The sequence below is a fragment of the Pinus tabuliformis genome, chromosome J, assembly GCF_031772625.1.
Source record: "Pinus tabuliformis cultivar Carrire ecotype Pingquan chromosome J, CPIR1, whole genome shotgun sequence".
NCBI classification, from domain to species: domain Eukaryota; kingdom Viridiplantae; phylum Streptophyta; class Pinopsida; order Pinales; family Pinaceae; genus Pinus; species Pinus tabuliformis.
In genome coordinates, this window is record NC_142295.1 from 206,225,510 (window position 1) to 206,250,764 (window position 25,255).

General features: G+C 43.0%; 1 protein-coding gene across 1 annotated transcript in view; it reads right to left on the reverse strand.

The window, feature by feature from the left end:
• LOC149226405 (D-amino-acid oxidase-like) overlaps window positions 1–24,010 on the reverse strand; it is a 61,573-nt gene extending 37,563 nt beyond the window's left edge. The window contains exon 1 of the mRNA XM_089377480.1: window positions 23,043–24,010. Coding sequence (XP_089233606.1) covers window positions 23,043–23,937 — 895 coding nt within the window. The 5' untranslated portion in view covers window positions 23,938–24,010. The remainder of the gene's footprint in view (window positions 1–23,042) is intronic.
• Between the last annotated feature and the right edge of the window lie 1,245 nt (window positions 24,011–25,255).

Genomic DNA, 25,255 nt, shown 5'->3' on the forward strand with positions numbered 1-25,255 from the left:
CACTGAAGACTTAACTCATTCTAACTGAACTTGTACTGTAGTCAAACTGAAGAAGATTCCAACTAACTGAAGCTCCAACTATACGCATGCAATTTTGATGAGCATTCCAGTAAACTGGAAATATACTCACCGAAACTGAAGTCTATCTCATGAACTCACTTCCAGGCTAAAGAAAGACAAATTCGTGGTCTTCACTGGCTAAGGCACAAGGCTAGAAGACCTTCCATCGCTGCATTTTCGACACACAAAGCATGATGAAACATATGACCTGAAAAATCAACAGTTCATCTTAAAAAAGGAAGAAAATTTCCTAGGCAAACAATCAACGTTCAAAACAGTGAGAAAGTAAAAGTCAGCATTACTACCTCTATCCATAATAAGATAGAAAAAGGGAGGCAGCCTTTTCTCCTTTTTTCCTGGCCTTTTGTCTGAAGGTTTGTTGTGCTTGAGTGTGTTAAAGTCAATAGCCTCCAATGTTATGCAAGATTTATTTCAAATTCAAAGCTTGAAATTCAGATTAAACTAATCTGAACTGTCCATGTTGAATAGATTGGCTGTGTTTGCTCAGTGCTGAATATCAGCAAGAATGCCTCGAGTTAGCAATTGCAGTTTTGCAAGTGCTAACTTTTAAACAATTTTGTTGGCAGTTACTAAATTTTAAAGACCCTCTTTGTTTCTGTTTTCCAAGTAAGATGGCCACATTCCCCCGATTAAACAATTTTTTAAATAGATAAGGTCTCTAGTAGAAATTAAAACTGAATATAAATTTCCTGATGGGCAGGAGAGTTCAAAATATGAGGGACCTCAACCAGTAATGGACCATGACTAAGGAGTTCATGAGTTGAAAATCCCGATCATACTGCTATGAGTAATCCTGGACAAGACATACAAGGAATAGCAATCAGGGGAAAATATGAGTAATCATAGAATATGGCTTTAAACCTTAGTTTGGAACAGAGACAAGTCTCCAGCAGTGAAGCTGAATTCTTGGCTATGATCTTAGGATTCTAGTTTTGTTTAAGTTTAAAAGTTAATTTAATTGATTGAATAGAACTCCCTCTTGGTTATCATTTTGGTGAAATGGAAAAGGACCAAAGAGAAGGTAGAGGAAAGAAAATTCATTGAAAGTACGAAGCTTCTAACCATAGTAGCAGAATTCAGCCAAATATGGCCCTTCCATATAAATGTTTGGTCAAAATTTTGATTGAGTCAAGTCCCCATATTCATACCATACAAAAACTCTAAAACACAACCTTTAACTTTAAAATTTGGATCTAATAATTATAAAATTAAACCTCAAAATATTCGATAAATAAGGCACATTATGAGATCTCTCCCTGAAGGGAGCATTTTCAGACATGCTCTCAGAGAAATTTAAATATCATTAGCATGTTTTTTCATTCTAATTACATGCATGCTTTCAACTAACCTACCCTGCTGCCCTACCAGTTCCAACAAACCAAACTTGCAATGACTTTCAGATGTGCATAATGAGCAAGAATGGCATCTTCTTCTGGGAGGACTTGTGGGATGCTTGCCACACACTCCTAGAAGGATTGGTGCTCTCTAGCTCGAGATTATAGACTGATTGCCACTGACCATCCATCAATTATGGAGTTAAGGGGGTAATCCCATAGACAAACATGTTCAAAATGAATGCGGGGATGCCTGAGCCTTTTTGAAGGGATAGGCGATGGAGTTTTGGTCGGCCTTTACAGCAGTATGACTCTCAGTGACTTCTTGATTTTACATCATAAACATCTGTTATCCAATGTCTCAATGCAAGAAGAATGTCCATTGACACAGGATCCATAGTGTTGGGAGTGCTGTTGAGATTTGTAGCTTGGGAGGTACTCCAAAACCTAGGGTAGTGGGTTTTGGAGGAATTGGCACACAAATATGTTTGTGGGCTTAGAACCCAAGCCTGTGGGCTTTGCACCCAAGCTGGTGGGTGTGAATCCATGAGGCATTTGAGTGATTTGACACATGGAGGTGTTAGAGGACCCTTAGAAGAGGGGCAGCGAAAATCACTCAAATCCAAGGTGTCTAAGATGAGATATGAATTTTCTATGTGGCTGTAGGTTAATTTGGCAGCTAGAGCAGATCGGCTTGAGTATTATGGTTGCCCAAATTAATGTTTGGTGACACCACATGGTTAGATATAAATTGGAGCGATGTGAGAGGCATTTCTACACATCCTAGGTGCATCTTCCATTCCAAGGTTGGCTCTGAAATTGGCAGCAACGGAGGCAAGCGAAGAAAAGAGGCAAGGAGCACAAGTTTTGGGTCTGCTTCAATTCCTTGAGCGGCAGGGCCGTAGGTCTGAGGCAAACAACAAGAGGATTGGAGGATGTGTCTTGGCTTGTTTTGGAGCAGACTTATGTGCAGATCCTAGCCGCTGGTTCAGAGGTAAGTTTGGGTGAATTCTGTGCTATTTGTTATGGTATTGTGCCTCTGTTCTAGGCCACAAAGAATGCTGTAGCAACAGAAACTTGTGGAGGAAGTTTGGAGGGCTGAGAGGCCTACTCTAGGGCCTCCTTCCCTATCCGCAGCCACTAAGGAGACAGCGCAGTTAGAACAGAGGGTGTAACCCTTCGATCAGAGGCCAAGACCTATTGCTGTAGCATAACCGCATGCTGTAGGGTGCTTTGAGGAGGATCCCAAGGCTAAACAGTGTGTGGAGAAGGCCTAGAAAGGGCAGTGAAGGGTGACAGGAGTTTGGACAAGAGAACACAGAGATAGGAGCAGTGTTTTAGGTGCTGTAGCAGCCTGACTTCAGCCCTAACCAGAGCTCAAGGTGGCACAGATCCCAAGGCAAGACGCAGCAGCACTGAGTTGCAGATGACTTCTTGTTGACGGTTGGATGTTAGTGGATGAGAGGTGCTAGGAGAGGACATTGTATTGGAAGCTCGTGGACCATTGGAGGGCAACGTGAGAGTGGACCAAATCTGAGCCCTAAGTGCAGTGTCCTCGAAGGACTTTAGGCCTGCTAGAAGTGGCAGAGTTAGAGCAGCCTAAAGAGCAACTTGTGGAGGATCATAGAGGCTTGCTTCAAGCCCTAGGAACAAGTCCCTTAAAGGACTAAGGGATTGTTAGAAGTGGCAGAAGAAGAGCTCCTAGGTCTGATCAACCAGGAGCAGTTTGAGTTGTTCTAGACTTGCCTTGTGGAGAAAGACATCTACAACAGAAGTTGGGCAGTCGTCCATGCCCTAAGTTCATTGTTGGAGAAGGATATTCGACAGTGATAGTGGGAAGCCCTCCGGCCCTAAGTGTGTCTTCATCGGGCAGCACAAGAAGGTACTAGTGGGAAGAAGGTCCCTAAAGAGCTGAGGAGCAACAATGGGTAGTTGAGAGTTGTTCACAAACAGAGTTGTGAACAACTCGACGGGAGTCTCAATGTGTTGATGTGTTGAACGACTAACGGTCAACGAGAGAGCAGGTGGAGCCCAGATCAGTGGCCTAATGGAGTTGGTTCATTGATAGAGGCAAATTGGAGTTGCTGCAAATCGGGAGCCGAAGGATCGGGCAGATGTGTATAGGGTATGACCAAGGCAGCTATGAGGAGCTCTACATCAGCTAGACGATCAGAGTACTTTGTTCAGAGTAAATTGGTTGACGAAGTGACCGACACCAAGCCCTAATTGTTGTTGTCTTCTATCAGTGGATGTATGAGTGCCATTATCCTTGGTACGAGAGCCTTAGACTGTTGTATTATCAGTTTGATTAATATAACGAAGTTGGGTTGCTGTAAAGTTTTGTAAAAAGTTGTGTATATTTTGTGCACTAGTATAGATTTATTGTTGTATACTTTTCCGTTGTGCAAAGTAGTTTGTTGTGATACTTGGATTGGTAGCATCAGTGATTTAAGATTTTATCCTAGAGTCCAGTATCGTGGAAAAACAACATGGTAACAGAGCTACTTTGAAGGGTCAATGAATCAGAATGTGCACAGCGAAGCAGCTCAGAGGGAGTTGTGGTTGTCTAGATCATGGAGCAGAGGGTTCCACTGAAGATATGGAGATGTGGTCTCGATAGGCTACATGATGAGATGGGTTGGGAGTTTTGTTGCATCGATGATGAACTCGGTGCACTATAGTACGTTGTGTGGCGGTTTGCAGATCATGGACTTCCTATGTCTTGTCAAAGATCATTGGGACAGTTCAGAGATTGCTTTGGCATGGACGAGATTGGTTTGATCAAGATTCCTTCATGTGATGGATGTTGGAATTTCTAAGTCTAACTGTTAAAAATCCTTCATGTACTTTTTGATTTATTTCTATCTACTTGCTCTGTTTAATTAACAAGTTATTTACCATGTAAATACTGAAAATAAATAGAAGTACATGCTCAACACATTACAGATCATCAACTAAAGGAAAAACAAGCACACAAGTGACACTGTTGTTTTTGGACTAATGCCCCTAAAAAACCCAATGCGGGAAAACCGGTGCAGTTATCTGAGGGTTTTATTATTAAGCAGTTTCAAAATACAATCTGGGTGCCAAACCAACTCACCCAACAGAGAATGATCTCAGTCGTAGTACCTCTTAGTGGAAGACAGATATTCCGACTAAAACCCCGGATGAACAATTCCACAGTTGTTGAATTGAGGCTTCTGTGATCCATAATAGTTGTAAGAAGAACTTCAGCGTAAATCCTCAGCTCCAATCTGCCCCACGAAATCTTTAGCGTCTGCTTCTACGGACAACGTCTGCCTCTCTGGCCCAACGTCACCCCAACTCACCCTGCGTCAGCCTTTGGAGGCACTGCATCAGCCTCTAGAGCCTCCGCGTCACCCACGCTGGCTATCTCTGGCACTGTGCAGCTCCTGGCTGCCTCTGCATGGGCCCTGACTGCCCTGCGTGGCCTCTAGCTGGCTCTGCGTCCTTCTCTCCCAGCTTCTGTGCTAATGCTCCTAGTACCCTGTCTGCCTCTCTGCTTCTGTATTCACTGCCCCTCAATTGCAACTCTGATCACTCTTTCGATTTCCTCAACAAGCCCTGCCCTAGAGAATCGAATTCTTGATCAACTCAGTGTGGTCTCCAAGTGACCCTCAAGCCTCCTCTTATACTTTTCTCGTTGACAATTCAACGGCCGAGATTAAGTCCCTAATCAACAGCTAAGATTAGATCTGGCTTGATCCATGACTTTTGGACCATTCTAACTCAATTTTATATTAATTCACATTAATATTTTATTTTCCCTAAGTTTAGACTTAGGGACTACATTAAAAATATTAATTATTTTAATATCTCCCAAACTGGTTAGATTTTTCCCAATCCATTTCTAGGTATTGGAGATCTCATGTGCTTTAGCCTTTCCACCAATTTTCGTGGCTATAGCACATCCAATGCTACACCAAATCAACACTCCCTCTTAGCGAGGACTGTGCTCTAGTAATATTCCTCACTGAGCATCACCCTGATCATCTGACATCGGCCTCTGTGCTGATGCTAGGCCTGTTGCCCAACATCCTCTGCACTGCTGCATCATGTACTACTACCCATGGCCCTACCACTGCCACTGCCACTGTTGCATCTGTACGGCAGCTCCCTCTGCATCCGTGTTGCTGCCCATGGCCCTGCCACTGCCACTACTACATCTACACTGCAACCCCTCTCATCATGCTGCGTCGTGCTACCCATAGCACCACCACTGCTAACTACTACACTGGAACTCAGTTACTGAGAAGTAAGTAACTGATCTCCCAACTCTGACATCTTCATCAGGTTAGAAACACTCTCGATGTTGAAGCTCCCTATGTCACTGACAAGTGCTCCCTCTCTGACCTTTGCGCTGCTGCAACAACTTTGTGCATCTCGCACCGCTGCCTCACGTTGTCCTAGGACTCCTACACTGTAGCTCCCTCTGTCGCTCCATCTGCATCCGTCTCTACCAACATCTGCCAGTACTGCTACTCCTCTTCGGGGCTCCCGTAGCAAGGTATAATCCAAGAGGCTGGGTACCTCGACGATCCTGCCCCTCATTGCCTGTAGTCCATCTGACTACAGCGCAATGTCTCCCCACTTCCTCTCAAGTGGCGTGTGAGCACTCATGGCACAATCATCACCTGTCTTCACTTCCTTCTCCCCCTTACTAGCGCAGCCTTGGTCTCGGAAGCCTCTCCCTTGCTCGTCTTCCTTGGACACTAGCTCGCATAGTGACCCAGTTCCCCACAGTGGAAGCATTTGACCTTGGAGAGGTCCTTCTTTCGTTTCTCCTGCTTTCCCTCAGATGCTAGGACAGCATCCTCCTCTTCCTCCTTCTTGATTCTGAACCCCTTGCCGCTGCTTCCCGCCTTGGTCAGCCTTCTGATCTCTTCTTGGCGAAGAGCCGCCCACAGTTCCTCCCAATCTGGAAGGGTCAACCTACCCAGTATGCTCTGGACAAACACCTCCCAATCTTCTGAGACTGCGTTCAGGGTTGTCCTCACCATCAATTCTTGATCCGGCGTGGCCCCTATGGAAGTCAGCTGATCTCGGATCTCCTTCAATCGACCGAGGAAGATGTCGATCTGTTCTCCCTTCTGCATCTGGTATGACCGTAGTTGATTTTCTAGTAGCATCTTCCTCTGCACGAAAGTATGTTGATACAATTTCGTCAGGGCCTCCCACATCGCATTTGTCGTTTCCTTTTCGGCAATATGTGGTACTAAATGGTCTTTGACCCCATCAAGGATGATGCCTTGGCCCTCACCATTGCTTCCTCGTACTTATCGTTCTCAACCGGGTCAACTAGGATTGTTATCGTTTTCAAGGCGAAGTCCTTGAGACGATTCCTGTCTAGAACGGATAAGATTCTGGCGTTCCAGAGTACGAAGTTTGAGGCTCTGTCCAGTCTGTCCTGGTCTCTTACCGCGTTAGTTGCCATTTCGCTGCTCCTCTACTCCCCTCTGGAAGTTCTTGGTGTGACTCCCTCTAAGCCTCGATTTCCCTCCTGGAAAACCCTCTACCAATGTCGAGATGCCCCCACTCCGATCATTTGTGCAGTTGCACCACTAATCTGGATTTCTTGGCTAGAAATCCTTGGCAGCAACTCCCTCCTCCTTGGTCTTGCCCTGTTAGGTATTGTTCTAACCACAGTACCCCACCAGCTTCACTCCGCAACTTACCCACAGCCTTTTATGCCCCAGCGAACTGAAGGTTAGAACTTCTAGGCTTTGCGCAATCCCAGCACTAGCAAAATCCGCACCTCCTGACCACGGGCGTCAATCTTTCCTAACTAAGAAAGATGATCGGGCACTGCATAGCTCAGGTCTGCTCCTCTCTGCCACTGCGTTGATCCTCCTCCTGGCTCGAACTGATGACACAGGCACTGCGTCACCCCTTCCTCGCTGTTTTCCGCTAGGAACAGCGTCTGTCACTCGAGAGAGTTGTTTCTGCTGCTGCTTTCTCTGCTCGATTGATGCCCTCAGTTATCCTGTGATCTGCAACCACGCTTTGATACCATGTTGGAATTTCTAAGTCTAACTGTTAGAAATCCTTCATGTACTTTCTGATTTATTTCTGCCTACTTGTTTTGTTTAATTAACAAGTTATTTACCATGTAAACACTGAAAATAAATACAAGTACATGCTCAACACATTACAGATCATCAATTGAAGGAAAAACAAGCACACAAGTGACACCGTTGTTTTTGGACTAATGTCCCTGGAAAAACCCAATCCAGGAAAACCGGTGCAGCTATCTGAGGGTTTTATTATTAAGCAGTTTCCGAATACAATCTGGATGCCAAACCCGCTCACCCAACAAAGACTGATCTCGGTAGTAGTACCTCTCAATGGAAGACAGATATTTCGGCTAAAACCCCGGATGAACAATCCCATAGCTCTCAGCTCCAAACTGCCCCATGAAATCTCCAACGTCTGCCTCTAGGGACAGCGTCAACCTCTCTGGCCCGACGTCAGCCTTTGGAGGCACTGCGTCAGCCTCTAGAGCCTCCGCATCACCCACGCTAGCTCTCTCTGTCACTGCGCAACTCCTGGCTGCCTCTGTGTGGCCTCTAGTTGGCTTTGCGTCCCTCTCCTGACTTATGAGCTGATGCTCTCGGTACCCTCTTTGCCTCTTTGCTTCTGTATTCACTGCCCCTCCGCTGCAACTCTGATCACTCCTTCGATTTCGTCAACAAGCCCTACCCTAGAAAATCGAATTCTTGATCAACTCAGTGTGTTCTCCAAGTGACCCTCAAGCCTCCTCTTATACTTTTCTCGTTGACAATTCAACGGCCGAAATTAAGTCCCTAATCAACCGCAAAAATTAGATCTGGCTTGATCCATGACTTTTGGACCATTCTAACTCAGTTTTATATTAATTCACATTAATACTTTATTTTCCCTAAGTTTAAACTTAGGAACTTCATTAAAAATATTAATTATTTTAATATCTTCCAAACTGTTTAGATTCTGCCCAAACCATTTATGGGTATTGGAAATCTCATGTGCTTTAGCCTCTCCACCAATTTTCGTAGCTAGAGCACATTCGATGCTACCCAAATCAACAATGGACTGCCAATTGGCAGGCTAGTTTCTTCATTGGATCACGATGTTGGATATCCGAGATTAGGGGGATGTGCATGAGTTGTATTTGTCATTTGATCTAGGAGGATGAGTGCTTGTAGGATTGGTTCGCGGTGATGATGGCTTGTGTTCGACCATAACTTGCACTGAGCATAGTGATGATGGGTGCAGCATGGTGCAACGCGGTGAGGTGCAGCATGATGACTAAATGCAGCACAACGATTGGTGAAGGAGTAACCTTGGAGAATTAGTTGAAGCAACATGTCTTCAACTGATCTCATGTATCATCTTCTTAGAGATGATCTATGCTCTTATCTAGATAAGTCAAAGTGTTGACTTCTATTGTAAACATACTATCTCTCTCGCTCTGTTGAACTATTGAAGAACATATAAGAAGAATTGATCAAGGGTTTCCCCACATTGGGGTTTGTCCCTGGGTAGCGCCACATCTTGTGTCCTCTTGTCTTGGCTTGTCTTCTGTAATTTATGTTTATGTTCTATCTGCAGTTTACTTTAATGTTGATGTGATTGTTAATCTGGAAAAGATATTGAGCTAACTGTGAAAATTGAAATAAATTGCTCTAAGCATAGAACATACCTAAAATTAACAATCTTCCATCCAAAGGTTGGCTCTGAAATTGGCAGCGACTGAGGCAAGCGAAGAAGAGAGTGAAGGAGCACAAGTTTTGGGTCTGTTTAGGGTGTGGATTCCTTGAGCAGCAGGGCCACAGGTCTGAGGCACCCAACAAGAGGATTGGAGGATGTCTTGGCTTATTTTGGAGGAGACTTATGTGTGGATCCTAGCCGCTGATTCAAAGGACGTTTGGTGAATTTTGTGCTATTTTTGCATGGTATTGTGCCTTTGTTCTAGGTCGTAGAGAATGTTGTAGTAACAGTAACTTGTGGAGGAAGTTTGGAGGGTCGATAGGCAAAGTCTAGGGCCTTCTTCCCTACCCGTAGCCACTAAGGAGACAACGCAGTTATAACAGGGGGTGTAACCCTTTTATGTTATGCTCTTAACCTGCAAAAAGATACCCAAATACAGAATATGCGAAGAGAGATACCCAGAACATAGAATGGTGAGAGACAACAGCAAATATTTTATTATTTAGAAAGCAATGTTCACTGGCCTCTTCGAGGGGGCAACCTCCAATAGAGCAGAGCTCGATTCAAAAACAAGACACAATGCTCCTCGCAGGGAGTCTCTATCCTTTATATATGACTCATACATGCAATACCATGGATCAATACCATGGGTTTTATTAATACCATCTATCTAATACTACGGCCCATTTGCAACTAACTATGGTCCCGTCATTAATTGCGGGTTAACCACTTACAATTATTAATATGGGCTTTATTGACTCTTGACTATGACTCGATCCCATTACATAAATAAGGGGGTTAGGGTGGGACCCTAACATGCCCTCCCCCTTAAGACTAGCCTTGTCCTCAAGGCTGAAGCTGCGGAAACTGCTGAAGAATAGTGGTTGGTTCCCAAGTTGCATCTTCCGGAGAGGTGTCTTTTCACTTGACGAGGACTTCCCTAATCATGCAGCCCCGCAGGTGCCTGTCTCGTGTGTCTAGGACCTGTTCAAGTTGGAGCCAGATTGACCCTTCTTCGTCCAATTCAGGTAGACTGGTTTGAATTCTGCAATTGTTCCCAATCACTTTCTTGAGGCATGAGACATGGAAAACTGGATGGATTTTTGCAGTAGGTGGCAAAGCCAACTTGTAAGCCACTTCTCCAATGCGCTGAAGTACTTGATATGGTCCGTAGAATTTTGGAGATAGTTTCTGACAACCCTTGTCTTTGAGTGATGTTTGCTTATATGGTTGCAGCCTCAAAAAGACCTGATCCCCTTCTTGAAATTGGCGCTCTGAGCGATGCTGGTCTACCTGTTGCTTCATGCGGTTTTGAGCTTGATGAAGATTCTCTCTAAGATGGGCGAGCATGGTTGCACGGTGTTGTAGGAGTTGATCCACTGCTTGTACCTTTGAGCACCCCTTGATATAAGAAGTAGGGGAAGGAGGGAGTTGACCATATACTGCTTCATACGGAGTCATTTTGGTGGTGGCATGATAGTTGGTGTTATACCACCATTCAGCCAGAGGTAACCACTGTACCCAAAGATGTTGCTTTTCTGAAGTGAAACACCTAAGGTAGGTTTCCAGACATTTGTTGACGGCTTCAGTTTGACCATCCGTTTGTGGATGATAGGAAGTACTGAGTTTTAGTTGAGTGCCTTGTAGCCTGAAGAGTTCCTGCCAAAAATTACTGGTGAAGATCAGGTCGCGATCGGACACAATAGAAGTGGGCATGCCATGCAATTTGAAGATCTGATCCATGAAAGATTGAGCGACCAAAGTCGGTGTAAACGGGTGGGGTAGGGTGCAGAAATGAGCATACTTCGAAAGTCTGTCCACAACCACCATGATGACTGACTTGTTTCCTGACTTTGGAAGACCTGTAATGAAATCCATAGAAACCTCCGTCCATATTGATGCCGGGATGGGCAACGGTTGTAATGTGCCTGGTGCGTTGACGGTCTCCCCTTTGTGGCGTTGACAGACATCGCATTCTGCTACGAAAGTAAGGATGTCCTTTTTCATGCCTGTCCAAAAAAATGATCTTCTGGTGCGAGCATACGTCTTCTGAAAGCCTAAATGTCCTGCAATGGGGGATGAGTGCAATTCTGCCAAAATGCGACTTTTGAGGGTGGATGTTGGTGATATTACGACTCTGTCCCTGTAGCGAAGAATCTCATCCTGCCACGAGTAGCCCTTGGTGGAATTTGGATCCGCCTGCAATTGAGAAATGAGTTGGGAGAGCCCAGGATGTGAAAACCATTCCCTGCGAGCCTCTTCAATCCATTCTGGAATGGGGAGGGAAATTGCTAACAGAGTACTTTCCTCCTCAAATTGGCGAGATAATGCATCTGCTACACTATTGTCTTGCCCTTTCTTGTAAATGATCTCATAATCATATCCCAGCATTTTGGCGAGCCATTTATTTTGTTGTGGGGAGGATAGGCGTTGCTCCAAAAAATATTTAAGACTGTGATGGTCTGTGCGGATTTGGAAACGTCGCCCCAATAAGTAAGGTCGCCAGGTCTCTACTGCATGTAAGATGGCCATCATTTCCTTCTCGTAGGTAGATTGGCCCAGATTCTTCCCACTTAGTTGTTGGCTTGTGAAGGCCAAAGGTCGTCCTTCCTGCATTAAGACCGCCCCAATACCCGTACCCGAAGCATCACATTCAATGACAAAAGATTTGGTGAAATCAGGTAGTGCTAAGACTGGAGTGGAACACATGGCATTTTTGAGAGCTGTAAAGGCCTGTTGTGCGTCCTCATTCCAGAAGAATGAATTTTTCTTCAGGAGTTGAGTGAGGGGCTTCGCTATGCGACCATAATTGCGGACAAATTTGCGATAATAGCCTGTGAGACCCAAAAATCCTCTCAGGCTCTTCAAGGTCCTAGGTTGAGGCCAATCCTGCATTGCCTGGATCTTTTTGGGGTCCACCTTGACACCTTCACGCCCCACAATGTGGCCCAAATACTCAACTTCTTCCATGCCAAACGAACACTTGGACATCTTAACAAATAATTTATGCTTGCGGAGCAGTTGCAAGAGTAGATCTACATGTTGAAGATGTGCGGCCCAAGTGCAACTATAGATGAGGATGTCATCGAAGAAGACAAGGACAAATTTCCTGAGATATGGTTTGAGAAGGTGGTTCATAAGGCTCTGAAAAGTAGATGGGGCATTACAAAGACCGAATGGCATGACCAAGAACTCATAATGGCCTTCATGAGTTCGGAAAGCAGTCTTTGGAATGTCGACTTCCTTCATGCGAATTTGGTGGTAGCCTGAGCGCAGATCCAGCTTAGTGAAGAATTGAGCCCCATTGAGTTCATCCAGCAAATCATCAACCACCGGGATGGGAAATTTATCTTTGACTGTCAACTTATTGAGGGCCTTGAAGTCTGGACACATCCGCCACTCCCCATCTTTCTTGAGCACCATGACCACCGGTGATGAATAAGGACTAATGCTGGGACGAATGACACCTGCTTCCCAAAGTTCCTTGATTATTTTTTCTATTTCATTCTTTTGGGTGAACGGAATCTATATGGGCACACATTTGGGGGTTGGGCCCCTGGAACCAAGGTGACGCTATGATCATGTTCCCCTCTCGAGGGTGGAAGCTCATGAGGCTTGTCAAAGACCAGCAGATGGTTATTTAAAATCTGTTGCATCTCAGGATGAATCGGCAGAGACTTGGTTGCGACTGCCTGGATAGCATTAAATTGAGCTATAACTCCATGATGGCCCTTTTTTAGCAATTTTTCCATCCTATGCGAGCTGATGATAGAGGGAGCTCCCGCCTGGAGTCCCCGGAGGGTATGTGTGGAGTTGTTCTGCTTAAAACTCATATATAACTCCTGGAAATCCATTGTGATTAGCCCAAGAGTGCGGAGCCATTCAGCGCCGAGGACAATGTCGCACCCTCCCATGTGTATGGCAAACATGTGGGTCTTCAACTGATAATCCCCCATTTGAAGTTTGACATTTCACAGCGGCCTTCACATTTCATTGTGCCCCCATCCGCAATTTGGACTTGGAAGTTAGAAACTGCTCGTACAAAACAATAAACTGCTTCCGCGACTTTGTGATGGATGAAATTATGTGTACTTCCACTATCAATCAAGACTACTACTGGGCGATGTTTAATAAAACCTCTGATTTTGAGAGTTTGAGGTGAAGAAATCCCTGCCAAAGCATGCAGCGAAATAACTAGTTCGTCAGGGACATTGTCCTTTTGGTTGTCCTCTTCTACCGCCTCATGTTCCTCAAGTGGTGGATCTTCCTCCGATGAGCTATAGTCAGTGGCATCAATTTGAAAAAATTTGGGCTCCTTGCATTTATGACCTGGGGAGTATTTTTCATCACAGTAGTAACATAATCCTTGCCTTTTTCTTTTGGCCATTTCTGCAGGTGACACCTTTTGGACCTTAAGTGTTTGAGTCGTGTTGTGAGCCTGTGGGGGGCGACCCTTAGCGGAGAAATTTGGGCGACTGTACTGGGCTGCTAACGCACGTTCCACGTTACGAGCTACCTTGCAAGCCTCCGTCCATGTGGGAGTGTGGTGCAGTAGGACTTGGGCTTTTATGGCTTCTTTAAGACCGCTGATAAAACATTCCGTGTAGAACACATCTGAGAGACCCCTAGTGCGGAAGGCTAAGGCTTCAAAGGCTGTAATATATTCATCCACTGTGCCAGTCTGTCGGAGCTTAGTAAGACGACCCAAAAAAGAAGATTCCTGGTCAAAGCGGTCTGTAAGAGCTTTTTTGAAGTTGGTCCAAGCCAGAAAAGGTCCATTGCAACGTTGATGCCATTCCCACCATTGCCACCTTTCATTGTCCAAGTACATGCTCCCCACCATAAGCTGAGTCTCATTATCTAAGATGTTATTCAGATTGAAATACTGCTCCATTTGTGCTATCCATGCTGCTGGGTGAGAACCGTCAAATTTATGCATATCCAACTTGGGAGGTTGCTGACGGGATTGTTGGTGGGTGCCCCAGACGTGAGGAGAGTGGCTAGACTCACCCTCACTATGTCCATTGCCATTATACGCCTCCTCGTGGGCTTCCTCCTTACCCTTCGAGATTAGGGTAGATAGTCTGTCAAGTTGACTTTGGATGGATTGCAAGGTTAGTTCAAGTTTGTCAATCCTCTCATTGGCCATAGCTTGAGCTCTAGTTTCTACCATGCACCGATCAGATGTTCTTGAGATTTGGGACCGCCCAAAAAATTTTCAGTAAGAATTGAATGGTACCACCGTGCTCAGCTCGTCGTCCTGATTTTGATGGGCTAGATCACCAATAAGCGCCCCAATACTGCGGTCGCCAAATCCTCAAAATGTCAATGCTGCCAAAAGTCCTGCGAAAATTATGCCCCGGTATAAGAACCCCACACAACTACTCAAATTTGGTGGATCTGAGAGATATGAATGGCAGATCGGATAGCTCTGGGCGGCGGAACAGACTGCTGTTGCGGATCTGATGGATCTAATAGATCGGAATGGCTGGTTTGCTAACTCGGAACTGCGGGACTGATGTCTGTTGCTACTGCACCCTTTTGCACGAGCAGATCTGGCAGAGATGATGCGTGATCCCAAAAGAGAAAAGGGAACTATGGTCTTGAGGAGTGTCAAGTGCTACAGATCGCAATATACATAAGGGTCTGACAGTAGTACTCGGCCCAATGTTTCAGGGCTCTAACTAAGGAGGATCAACCGTACCCTTAGCCGTACAACCCGACTACCTTATCGTACGGGCGAGTAATCTCTCCGAGTGTTGTTCTCGGTGTACTGTAGCAGCAAGACAGCCAACGGTTTATCTATGGCGAGGTTGCGGAGGAGCTAAGGGGCTTCCGATATACCCAGAAGGTACTTGGAAGACAGTTCGTACGCGGTTCTGTCTAATGCGCTACTACTCGAAGGGGTACCCACAGGGGTTACAAGGGAGTCCAACAAGCATGACCACCTCTTGTATTTCCTGCATGCATGCCTCCCCAAATCCGCAAGTTTATGCCCTCAACAACAGATCCCGTGGTTTAAAGACGCCGGAACACGTCTCTAGCCAAAAAAAAAATTGCTAAGAAATGGAGATCCCACCTGCCCTGGAAAGTGCTTTGATACCAACTTGTTATGCTCTTAACCTGCAAAAAGATACCCAAATACAGAATATGCGAAGAGAGATACCCAGAACATAGAATAGTGAGAGACAACAGCAAATTTTTTATTATTCATAAAGCAATGTTCATTGGCCTTTTCGAGGGGGCAACCTCCAATAGAGCGGAGCTCGATTCAAAAATAAGACACGATGCTCTTCGCAGGGAGTCTCTATCCTTTATATATGACTCATACATGCAATACCATGGATCAATACCATGGGTTTTATTAATACCATCTATCTAATACTACGGCCCATTTGCAACTAACTGTGGTCCCGTCATTAATTGCGGGTTAACCACTTACAATTATTAATATGGGCTTTATTGACTCTTGACTATGACTCGATCCCATTACATAAATAAGGGGGTTAGGGTGGGACCCTAACATTTGATCAGATGCTGAGACCTATTGTTGTAGCAAACCAGCACGTTGCAGGATGCTTTGAAGAGGATCCCAAGGCTAAACAGTGTGTGAAGAAGGCCTAAAAAGGGCAGCAAAGGGTGACAGGTGTTTAAACACGGGAACACAAAGATAGGAGTCATGTTTTAGGTGTTGTAGCAGCCTAACTTCAACCTTAACCAGAGCTCAAGGTGGCATAGATCCCAAGGCAAGAGACTGCAACAGTGAGTTGCAGATGACTTCTTGTTGATGGTTGGATGTTAGTGGATGAGAGGTCCTAGGAGAGGACATTGTATTGAATGCTCGTAGACTGTTGGAGGGCAGTGTGAGAGTGGACCAAATCTAAGCCGTAAGCGCAATAACTTAGAAGGACTTTTAGGCTGCTAGAAGTGGCAGAATTGGAGCAGCCTAAAGAACAACTTGTGGAGGATTGTAGAGGCTTGCTTCAAGCCCTAAGAACAAGCCCCTTGAAGGACTAAGGGATTGTTAGAAGTGCAAAAGAAGAGCTCATAGGTCTAATCATCCAGCAGCAATTTGAGTTGCCCTAGACTTGCCTTGTGGAGAAGGACATCTATAGCAGAAGTTGGGCAGTCCTCCATGCCCTAAGTTCATTGTGGTAGAAGGGCATTTGACAATGATAGTGGGAAGCCCTTCGGCCCTAAGTGTGTCTTCATCAGGCAAGAATGTCCCTAAAGAGTTGAGGAGCAACAATTGGTAGTTGAGAGTTGTTCACAAACAGAGTTGTGAACAACTCGACGGGAGTCTCAATGTGTTGATGTGTAAAGGACTAACGGTCAACGATAGAGTAGGTGGAGCCCACTTCAGTGGCCTAGTGGTGTTGGTTCATTGATAGAGGTAGATTGGAGTTGCTAATGAGGTTAGGAGCCAAAGGACCAGGTAGATGTGTAGAGGGTACAACCAAGGCAGTTTTGAGGAGCTCTACATCAGCTAGACAATCATAGTACTTTGTTCAGGGTAGATTGGTTGTCGAAGTGACCGACACCAAGCCCTAGTTGTTGTTGTATTATATCAGTGGATGTATGAGGGCCATTATCCTTGGTACAGGAGCCCTAGACTATTGTATTATCAATTTTATAATTGTATTATCAGTTTGATTAATATAATGAAGTTGGGTTGTTGTAAAATTTTGTAAAAAGTTATGCATATTTTGTGCACTAGTAGATTTATTGTTGTATATTATTTCGTTGTGCAAAGTAGTTTGTTATGATACTTGGATAGGTAGCATCAGTGATTTAAGATTCTATCCTAGACTCCAATATCGTGGAAAACCATGTGCCAATTTGCTAAGAGTTGTTGGAAGTGTTTCTAGGATCAGTATTTAGTTTTGTTGTATGGTCAAGTTCATTGGTGTCCTGCCTTGTTTGGAGACTTTTGCTCTCTAGTTCCATCTGCCTTTACTGAGATCTCACAACGCTAGAGAATCTCAACCTTATTCTCTAGAAGATCATGTGTAAGTCTGTTTTTTAGCACGAGGATAGCTCTCTATCTACTTTTATACCATGTCGCATGATGCGGTATGCCATCAGCACCTAGGTAAGGGAGCGTTGTTGATCAATGATACCCAATCTCTAGATCCCATAGCATATTCATATTTTATTTCAGTTTAGTAGCATTATCGAAAAGGTTGTGAATTCCATTGTACATACCCTTTCACTTTTTTCTTTATTGTTTGTAAATATTTTTCCGCAAATATTAAGAAATTAAAAAAATAATAATAAATAACTTATTATGTACTTTTTTTCCCAAATTGGATTTTTTGTGGATGTTGTTTTTATAATTCCTAGTGGCTGATTCTTATAAGATGCAAGTATTTCACTAGCTTGTCATGTAACAGAGGATCCAAGGATAATTTTAGGGGCGAATGTTCGCCCTTTGGCGAAATTAAGGGGTTTTAAATTTTTAGTGGGCGAATATTTTGTATCATAGTACATTTTTACAAATCACCTCAAATAGCCCACCTTATTTTAAGGGAGAGGGTAAAAAAGGTAAATTTAGCCCTTGAAATTAGGACTTACCACCTTCCATTCGCCCATTTTCAAGAATAGGTTTTATTTAAGTGAATCCATTCGCCCATTTTCAAGAATAGATTTTATTTAAGTGAATCCTATGGGCCAAATACCATATTTATAAAAGAGGTATGGTAAATTAATAAAAATATAAATAAATGAGAGGTATGGTAAATAAATAAAACATTTTTTATATTTACTCCATAAGTCACCTTATATACATGTAAGGGTGTAAACAAATAAAAATATAAGTAAAGTGGAGGTATGGTAAATAAAGAAAACGTCTTTTTATACTTACTCAAAAGGTATGGTAAATAAATAAAAATATAAGTAAACTAGACGTATCGTAAATAATAAAACCTCTTTTTATATTTAGTCCATAACCCTCGTTCTATTTATGAAGGCTCAAGAAAGAGGTTTTATTTAAGTGAATCCTATGGGCCAAATACCATATTTGTAAAAGAGGTATGGTAAATTAATAAAAGTATAAATAAACGAGAGGTATGGTAAACAAATAAAACATTTTTTTATATTTACTCCATAAGTCACCTTATATTTACGAACACTCAAAAAATGGGTTATATTTAGGTGAAACCTATGGCCAAAATACTATGGGACAAATACCATGGACTAGATTGTTATTAATACCAGGCAAAAAACCATTATTAACCCTAATACTATAATTAATAAAAATAAAAATGGCACATGTTATTGACCCATGGTATTCACCAAAATGGCACATGGTATTGACCCATGGTATTCACCTGGAATGTAGCCTATTTAAATGGGGGAATTAAACCATCATGTAGCCTATGCTAAGATTCACTAGGACTTTACAAAGTTTTATTATTTAGTGAAAGACTCACCAAGATCTTACAAGATTTTATAATTGAGTAAAATATTCGCCATGCCTGGTGAGAGATTCGCCAAAAAATTATATATACATATTATATTATTGATAAAATCGCCTTCCATTTTTCCTATATACCATGGAGATTCGCCCATTTATTATATTTATAAATTTAGGGGGAGTTCTTAAAATTTTCCCTGAGAGGATCCCATCCGAGGCTCATTTAGAGTGGGCTTTTTGACAACCTTTTCCGTATCTGCCATTTGCTCAAAGACAATGAAACACATTTTTTGGAAGTGACAATGAAACTTGTTGAGAGAATATCTCAACAACACACTAAGATGGGAACCAACTAGTTGAATAGAATCTCTCATATCTTGTTGGAAACACTGAGAGGGGGGTGAATCAATATTTCTAATCAATCCATTTATTTTAATCTTCAAAACATTAAGTTCACATTAATCAGCATCACATAACAGAAACAGTAAACAATACAATTCAACAATGTGCAGTAATAAAGACAGTACACACGAGATTTATGTGGAAACCCAATGCAGGAGAAAACCAGGGAATGCTTTTAAATTTAATTCAGTACATCACTTTAGTGCAACTACACAAGGAAGCCTCAAACTCCCTGAATATAAATATGGAGATTCGTTTTACCAACACCCGCTGCATTGGCTTTGACCCTTAGTAGGTTACGACCTACTATGGTTTATTAGCTACAACTAAATGGAGACACAATTCACCAGCTACAATTGATTGGAGGCTACCAACCTTGCGACAATTTGCGACCTATCTCGTAACACCACCCTACCGCCCTGGCTTTGTGATGACTGGCCTTCAGGAAAGCATTCAAACCTAGATGTGTTTTATCAGCTTCGACTAAAAGGATGCACTGACACACTGTGCAAGCACTGACCTGCCTTAGCACCACATTGCCACCTTGAAGTGTTCTCAGGCTCCGACCTTAAGGACACTCCACTCTCCTGTCGTGCACCACCCTGCCACCCTGATTAGCCGGCGAACCATGTTTCACAATTTTCAGACTAGATCCCCATGTGCTCGATATCAATAGAGAACTACAAAAACAAGAATCTACACATTGATTCTTTTGTCAATCAAATTTGCCTCTAGTCTTGTCTCTTTTACTGCCACTACTACTATTGCTGCCAATGTAGTTGTTGCCCACCTTGACACTATCATTGTACGACAACCACGGTTTCCCTTGACACAAACACTGCAATGCTCACGAATGAATATGCATTAAGAAGCTCATGGAGCAGTTGCCCAAACCAACTGTCCTCAATTTGTTTTTGACCTTATGCTGCTGCAACAGTGTCGAACAAAATATCAATCAATATGCTACTGTAAGTACCGGTTTATATGTTGCTGGCACTGATGTTCGATGATGGCTCAGTCCTAGATGCCTTGGGTCAGCTCTATGACCTTCTTGCAACTGTCTCAAGTTCTACCCAAAGAGGCCTACTGGCATATGTCTTGTAGTTGCTCAGATATAGCTATGAAGCACCTGCATATGTTAGCTTTCTAGCACAAGGATATCAAGATAATCATATGGACAAGCACGCAAGCATTATACAAATAACATCAAGTCAATCACTATCAAGTACACAAGCATCAACAAGTATCACTGTCAAGTACAGCTATCACAAAGTCATGTATATGTCGCTATAGCATAAATAGGTCCAAGCGATAGAACAATGAGACCCTAGCTTATAACCTTGAAACCCTTACCGTTGAACAGAATCAGACTTTTAATGATGATCAACATTGTACTAGACTGCTGTAAAAAGGTTAGAAACCCTGATTGTAAAGTGGTGATATAGCCCAAACTCCTTGAAGATATGAAAAGCCCTAACAACAGACTTCTTAGTAGAAGAAACCCTTAGCCTTCAGTTCCAAACTAAAGCAGCAACTAAGAATCTTTGCACAGGTTCAGAATTCAGAATATTCATACCTTTATTCTTGCTTATAAAAGATCATACCTTTGTCTGCTTTTCAAGTCACCCTAAAATTTCTTTGTGAATGTAAGGAATCAAACTTTGAACTTGTTGCTATAGTCGGTTTTGTTTGGCAGACACAAAACAAGAATATAAATATATACAACACACTTCAGACCCACATCACTGTACATAAGGCACAGCCTTTCCCCGTTGATTGTTTGTACTAGTGAACACTGAAAACACGTTGTAGTAGGAGTGAGACCTTTTCAATGATCAAGGATCCAAGCTGTAATATAATCGTGACTACTTTATAATAGGCTGAGAATCAATTCATTGTACAAGAATTGTCACACAAGATCCAACCAACGAGTGATTTATGAGGGACCAATGCCAACCAGTCAAGACCGCAAGGCTCAAATGCTATAACAAAAGCTATACTTAAACCGAGCCTCAAACAATACTTCAAATTACAAAGGTTGTCCACAAAATTCGTCAAGGAGTGTGAGTTAGATCTCTGCCCTTTTATGGAGGTCAAACAGATCACAACTATGCTATGGATCATGCACAGTCTTCACCTCCTTCGCTGGCCTACAAGGCACTGAGAAAAGACCCAAACGATGCAATCATCAAGCCATTGTAACATCTAAACCGTCCAAAGATGAAGCCGCATATATAAGGATGCCTCTGAAGTAGATCAAGGTCGTTGAAGTACAGACATCAATCATGTGTTTCACCCTAATGTGACTCAGAAATCATGCCCAGGTTTATTAAAACAAGACCACAGGTGTATCTCAGAACAAGACCTAGGCCACAGGATAAATGAATCAATGAACCGCACATGTTTCAGATGTTTGTCACCACAGAAATTACTCTTATTGATTAGACCAAGGCCGCAAGGATAAACCATAAATATCTTAGAGTCACAGGACGGAGAGTTATTGTTTTAAAGCCCTGCACTTTCACCACATGTGTCCTTTATGTTCAGAATTTGAATTGTGAATGGAGCCGAGACCCCTCTGCAAGATAAGATAATAAAACTCATGCATCAAACCAGCAAGACCTCTTCGATCTGCCTCACGTCAGATCAATGCTTCCATAGGACCGAAAAGAATTGCAGTAGATAATATCACAAGATAATTCGTTCAATTGCTTGCCTAGGACGATAATAGATTGAATGCCTTTTATGGACTTTAAAGGGGCTTCTAAAAGTGAATCGTTGGAGGAGTTTTAGGAAAGTAATCCCCTTTTGTAATTTTGAATTTTAATTAAAATGAAACCCAGGGATGAGGCCCCTTCCCTTTGGAATTTAGGATTTAATTTTTGAAGCCAAGACCCCTGGTAGATATATAAAAAGAATTTTTCAGGTCTTCAAGGATAACGTTAGCCTTAAGAATTGATGAAAGCCCAATACCCATGATTTGAATTGAAATGCTAGCCAATGGAGGATTGCCATATCAACACCCTGTGGGGTTTCAGCCCACAAGATGGGTCCTTCGTTTTGAAATAGGCATAACTCACAAACTGTTAGGGCTCTCGGGGCATGCCACATACCACCGGAAACTGTTCGACAAGGAGAATCCAATAAGGATGGTCCAGACTCGAACAATCATGAATTGCCATGTAATTTTGGCCAACAAAAGGATGGTCCAGACTCGAACAATCATGAATTACCATGTAATTTTGGCCATGAAAAGGCAGTGCATCTAGAGTTTTCTGCCATCTTTCCAGGGCTACTTGTGCATTGAAGGTTTTCCACTGATGTAATCATGACGTATATTAAGAGCGTTCAAGAACGGTGGTTGACATCAATAATGACACCATTCGACATACCTAACTAGATTTAACAGCCTCCTAAAACTTAGAAACAAATTTCTCACATATAAGCAAACTATACCTCACAATGTTGAGTACAATAACAAAACACAATCTAGTATGATCAAATATCACAAATTAAGCTATAAGACCAGACCTAGATGTACTTTTTTGTTTCAAATAGATGTACTTTTTATTTCAAATAACCTACTTATTATTGTCATTAATAATATTATTTTATCTTTGTAGATATGTTTATTTGTAGAATAGATTGATCTCCTCAAATTTTCATTTTTTTCAAAACATTTTTGCACGCGTATTAAAAAAACTCGAAAAATTATCAGTTTCAGTATTGGAACGTCACGCTCTGCTTTAGGTTTCTCTATTATGGTAACATAATGTTAAGCCGTCAACCAGGGCCCTATTCTTGTTGTGGAATGCCCGACCAGCAGCATAGCATGAGTTACAAAGTTTCAAAAGGATGAGCCCTGATGCAAGACCTGATAATTGAAATATATACCCCTCAAACCTGGAAACCTAAGGTCAGATTTTGCCCCGACACAAGTCAAATAGATGCTCCTCGACCCTGGCACCTAAAGTCGGCTCTTTGCTGGGCAGGTCCTCAGCGATCGGGGCAAGTTTCTTGAAGCCCTTTCCCAAATAAATTAACTTAAAAGAGAAATATATAGAGAGAAGAAAAGAAAAGAAAAAAACTGAAATTCAATTTACCTGTGGGACGGGGATACACATAAGAATCGATGGATATTCCCTGAGCAGTCACGTACTTGAGAGACAGACCTTGCGGTCCGATGGCCTCCGCGTTCTGTGGCCTAAGAACAATGCTGTGACCCTTTAATCCAGATATCTTCAACAGACCCGAAATCACTTCATTCTTAGAAGACCAGGGCCCAAGTGCGAGAACAACAGCATCGCCCCGCACCAATTCTCCATCAACAACCACCCCACGAACCTCATTGCCCCCCTCCAATTCCACCTTCTGCACTTCCCCCATGACTACGTTAACACCATACTTCTCAACCGCGGCCGAGAGAACCGCCCTGGTAAAGAACTGGGGATGAACTTGGGCTGTCGTCTGAGGGGTTCCGATGGAGGCAGGATTGACAGCACCGTTGCCATCGACCCAAGACGGAATGAGCTCCGAGTTCTTTGAATGCGAAGTGGATTTAAGGCCCGATTTCTCTGAATTCGAAGTGAGTTGTTCTTGAATACCGAGACTTAGAGTGTGCAACCGCCGATACCCATAAGAGGCCGACCCGTCGAGCTCCTCGGCGAGCTGTTGATGCAAAAGGAAGCTGGCCCTTGCAAGAGAGGAGACCGGGCCGCCGTCGCACCAGTCTAAGGCCAAGAAACCCCCCGCCTTTCCCGAGGCAGCGCATGCTATACCGGACTTCTCTACCAGTGTCACTTGGGCTCCTCTCTTGGCGAGGAAGTAAGCAGTGCAGACCCCTATAACGCCTCCTCCGCAGACTAGGATTTTCTTCTTCGGAGAGGAAGTGGAAGTGGAGGATGATTCCATTCTGATATGGAGCAGTGCACGAGTGGACGACTGGCCAGTGATGATCGTAGTGCTAACCAGAGATGTTGTACATAGTGTGAATACCATTTTTGTGTATGGAGATATAAATAGAAATGCATATCTACCAATGTATATGGTGGAGAGAGGAAAAGGAGTATGGTATGGTTTGTAACATAGGATATATGTTATTCATGATCCAATCTAAGGTTGTCCACAAGGAATGATTGAAATTATTTGTGATTTAGTGTTAATGCAAGGTGACAAAGAAAAAGAAAGATGTCAATTATGACTTGATTCGAAGTTGTCTGTAAGGCATAATTGGACTCGGACTTATAATTTTAGTGTTAATGAAAGTTGATTGAAAAAAAGGAAAGATATCAATTATCTAATATTAGATATTTTTTAAATTTATTTTAATTAGATTTATCAAATATTTAGAAGTATTAAATCTCTTGTGTTCCTAATAGATACTAGTCTAAATTTATTTTAATCTCAGTTTATCAAGTATTGAGAGGGATTAAATTTTTTGAGGTGTAAATTTTTCTTTTAAGTGCAAAATTTGAGGAAAGGTTTGCACTTCGAGAGATTTGATCCATTTTGGCACTTGATAGATCCGAGGTTAAGATGGATCTAGTATGGTGTTATGCTCTTAACCTGCAAAGTAATACCCAAACACAGAATATGCGAAGAAAAGATACCCAGAACATAGAATATGCGAAGAAAAGATACCTAGAACACAGAATAGCAATGATTTTATTATTCAGAGAGAAATGTTCACAGGCCTCTTCGAGGGGGCAACCTCCAATAGAGCAGAGCTCGATTACAAAAACAAGACACGATACTCCTCGCAGGGAGTCTCTATCCTTTATATATGACTCATACATGCAATACCACGGGCCAATACCGTGGGTTTTATTAATACCATCTATCTAATACTACCGCCCATTTGCAACTAACTGTGGTCTCGTCATTAATTGCGGGTTAACCACTTACAAATATTAATATGGGCTTTATTGACTCTTGACTATGACGTGATCCCATGACATAAATAAGGGGGTTAGGGTGGGACCCTAACATGCCCTCCCCCTTAAGACGAGCCTTGTCCTCAAGGCTGAAGCTGCGGAAACTGCTGGAGAATAGTGGTTGGTTCCCAAGTTGCATCTTCCGGAGAGGTGTCTTTCCATTTGACGAGGACCTCCTTAATCATGCGGTCGCGCAGGTGCTTGTCGCGTGTGTCTAGAACCTGTTCGGGTTGAAGCCAGATTGACCCTTCTTCGTCTAATTCAGGTAGACTGGTTTGAACTCGACAATTGTTCCCAATCACTTTCTTGAGGCACGATACATGGAAAACTGGATGGATTTTTGCCGTAGGGGGCAAAGCCAACTTGTAAGCCACTTCTCCAAT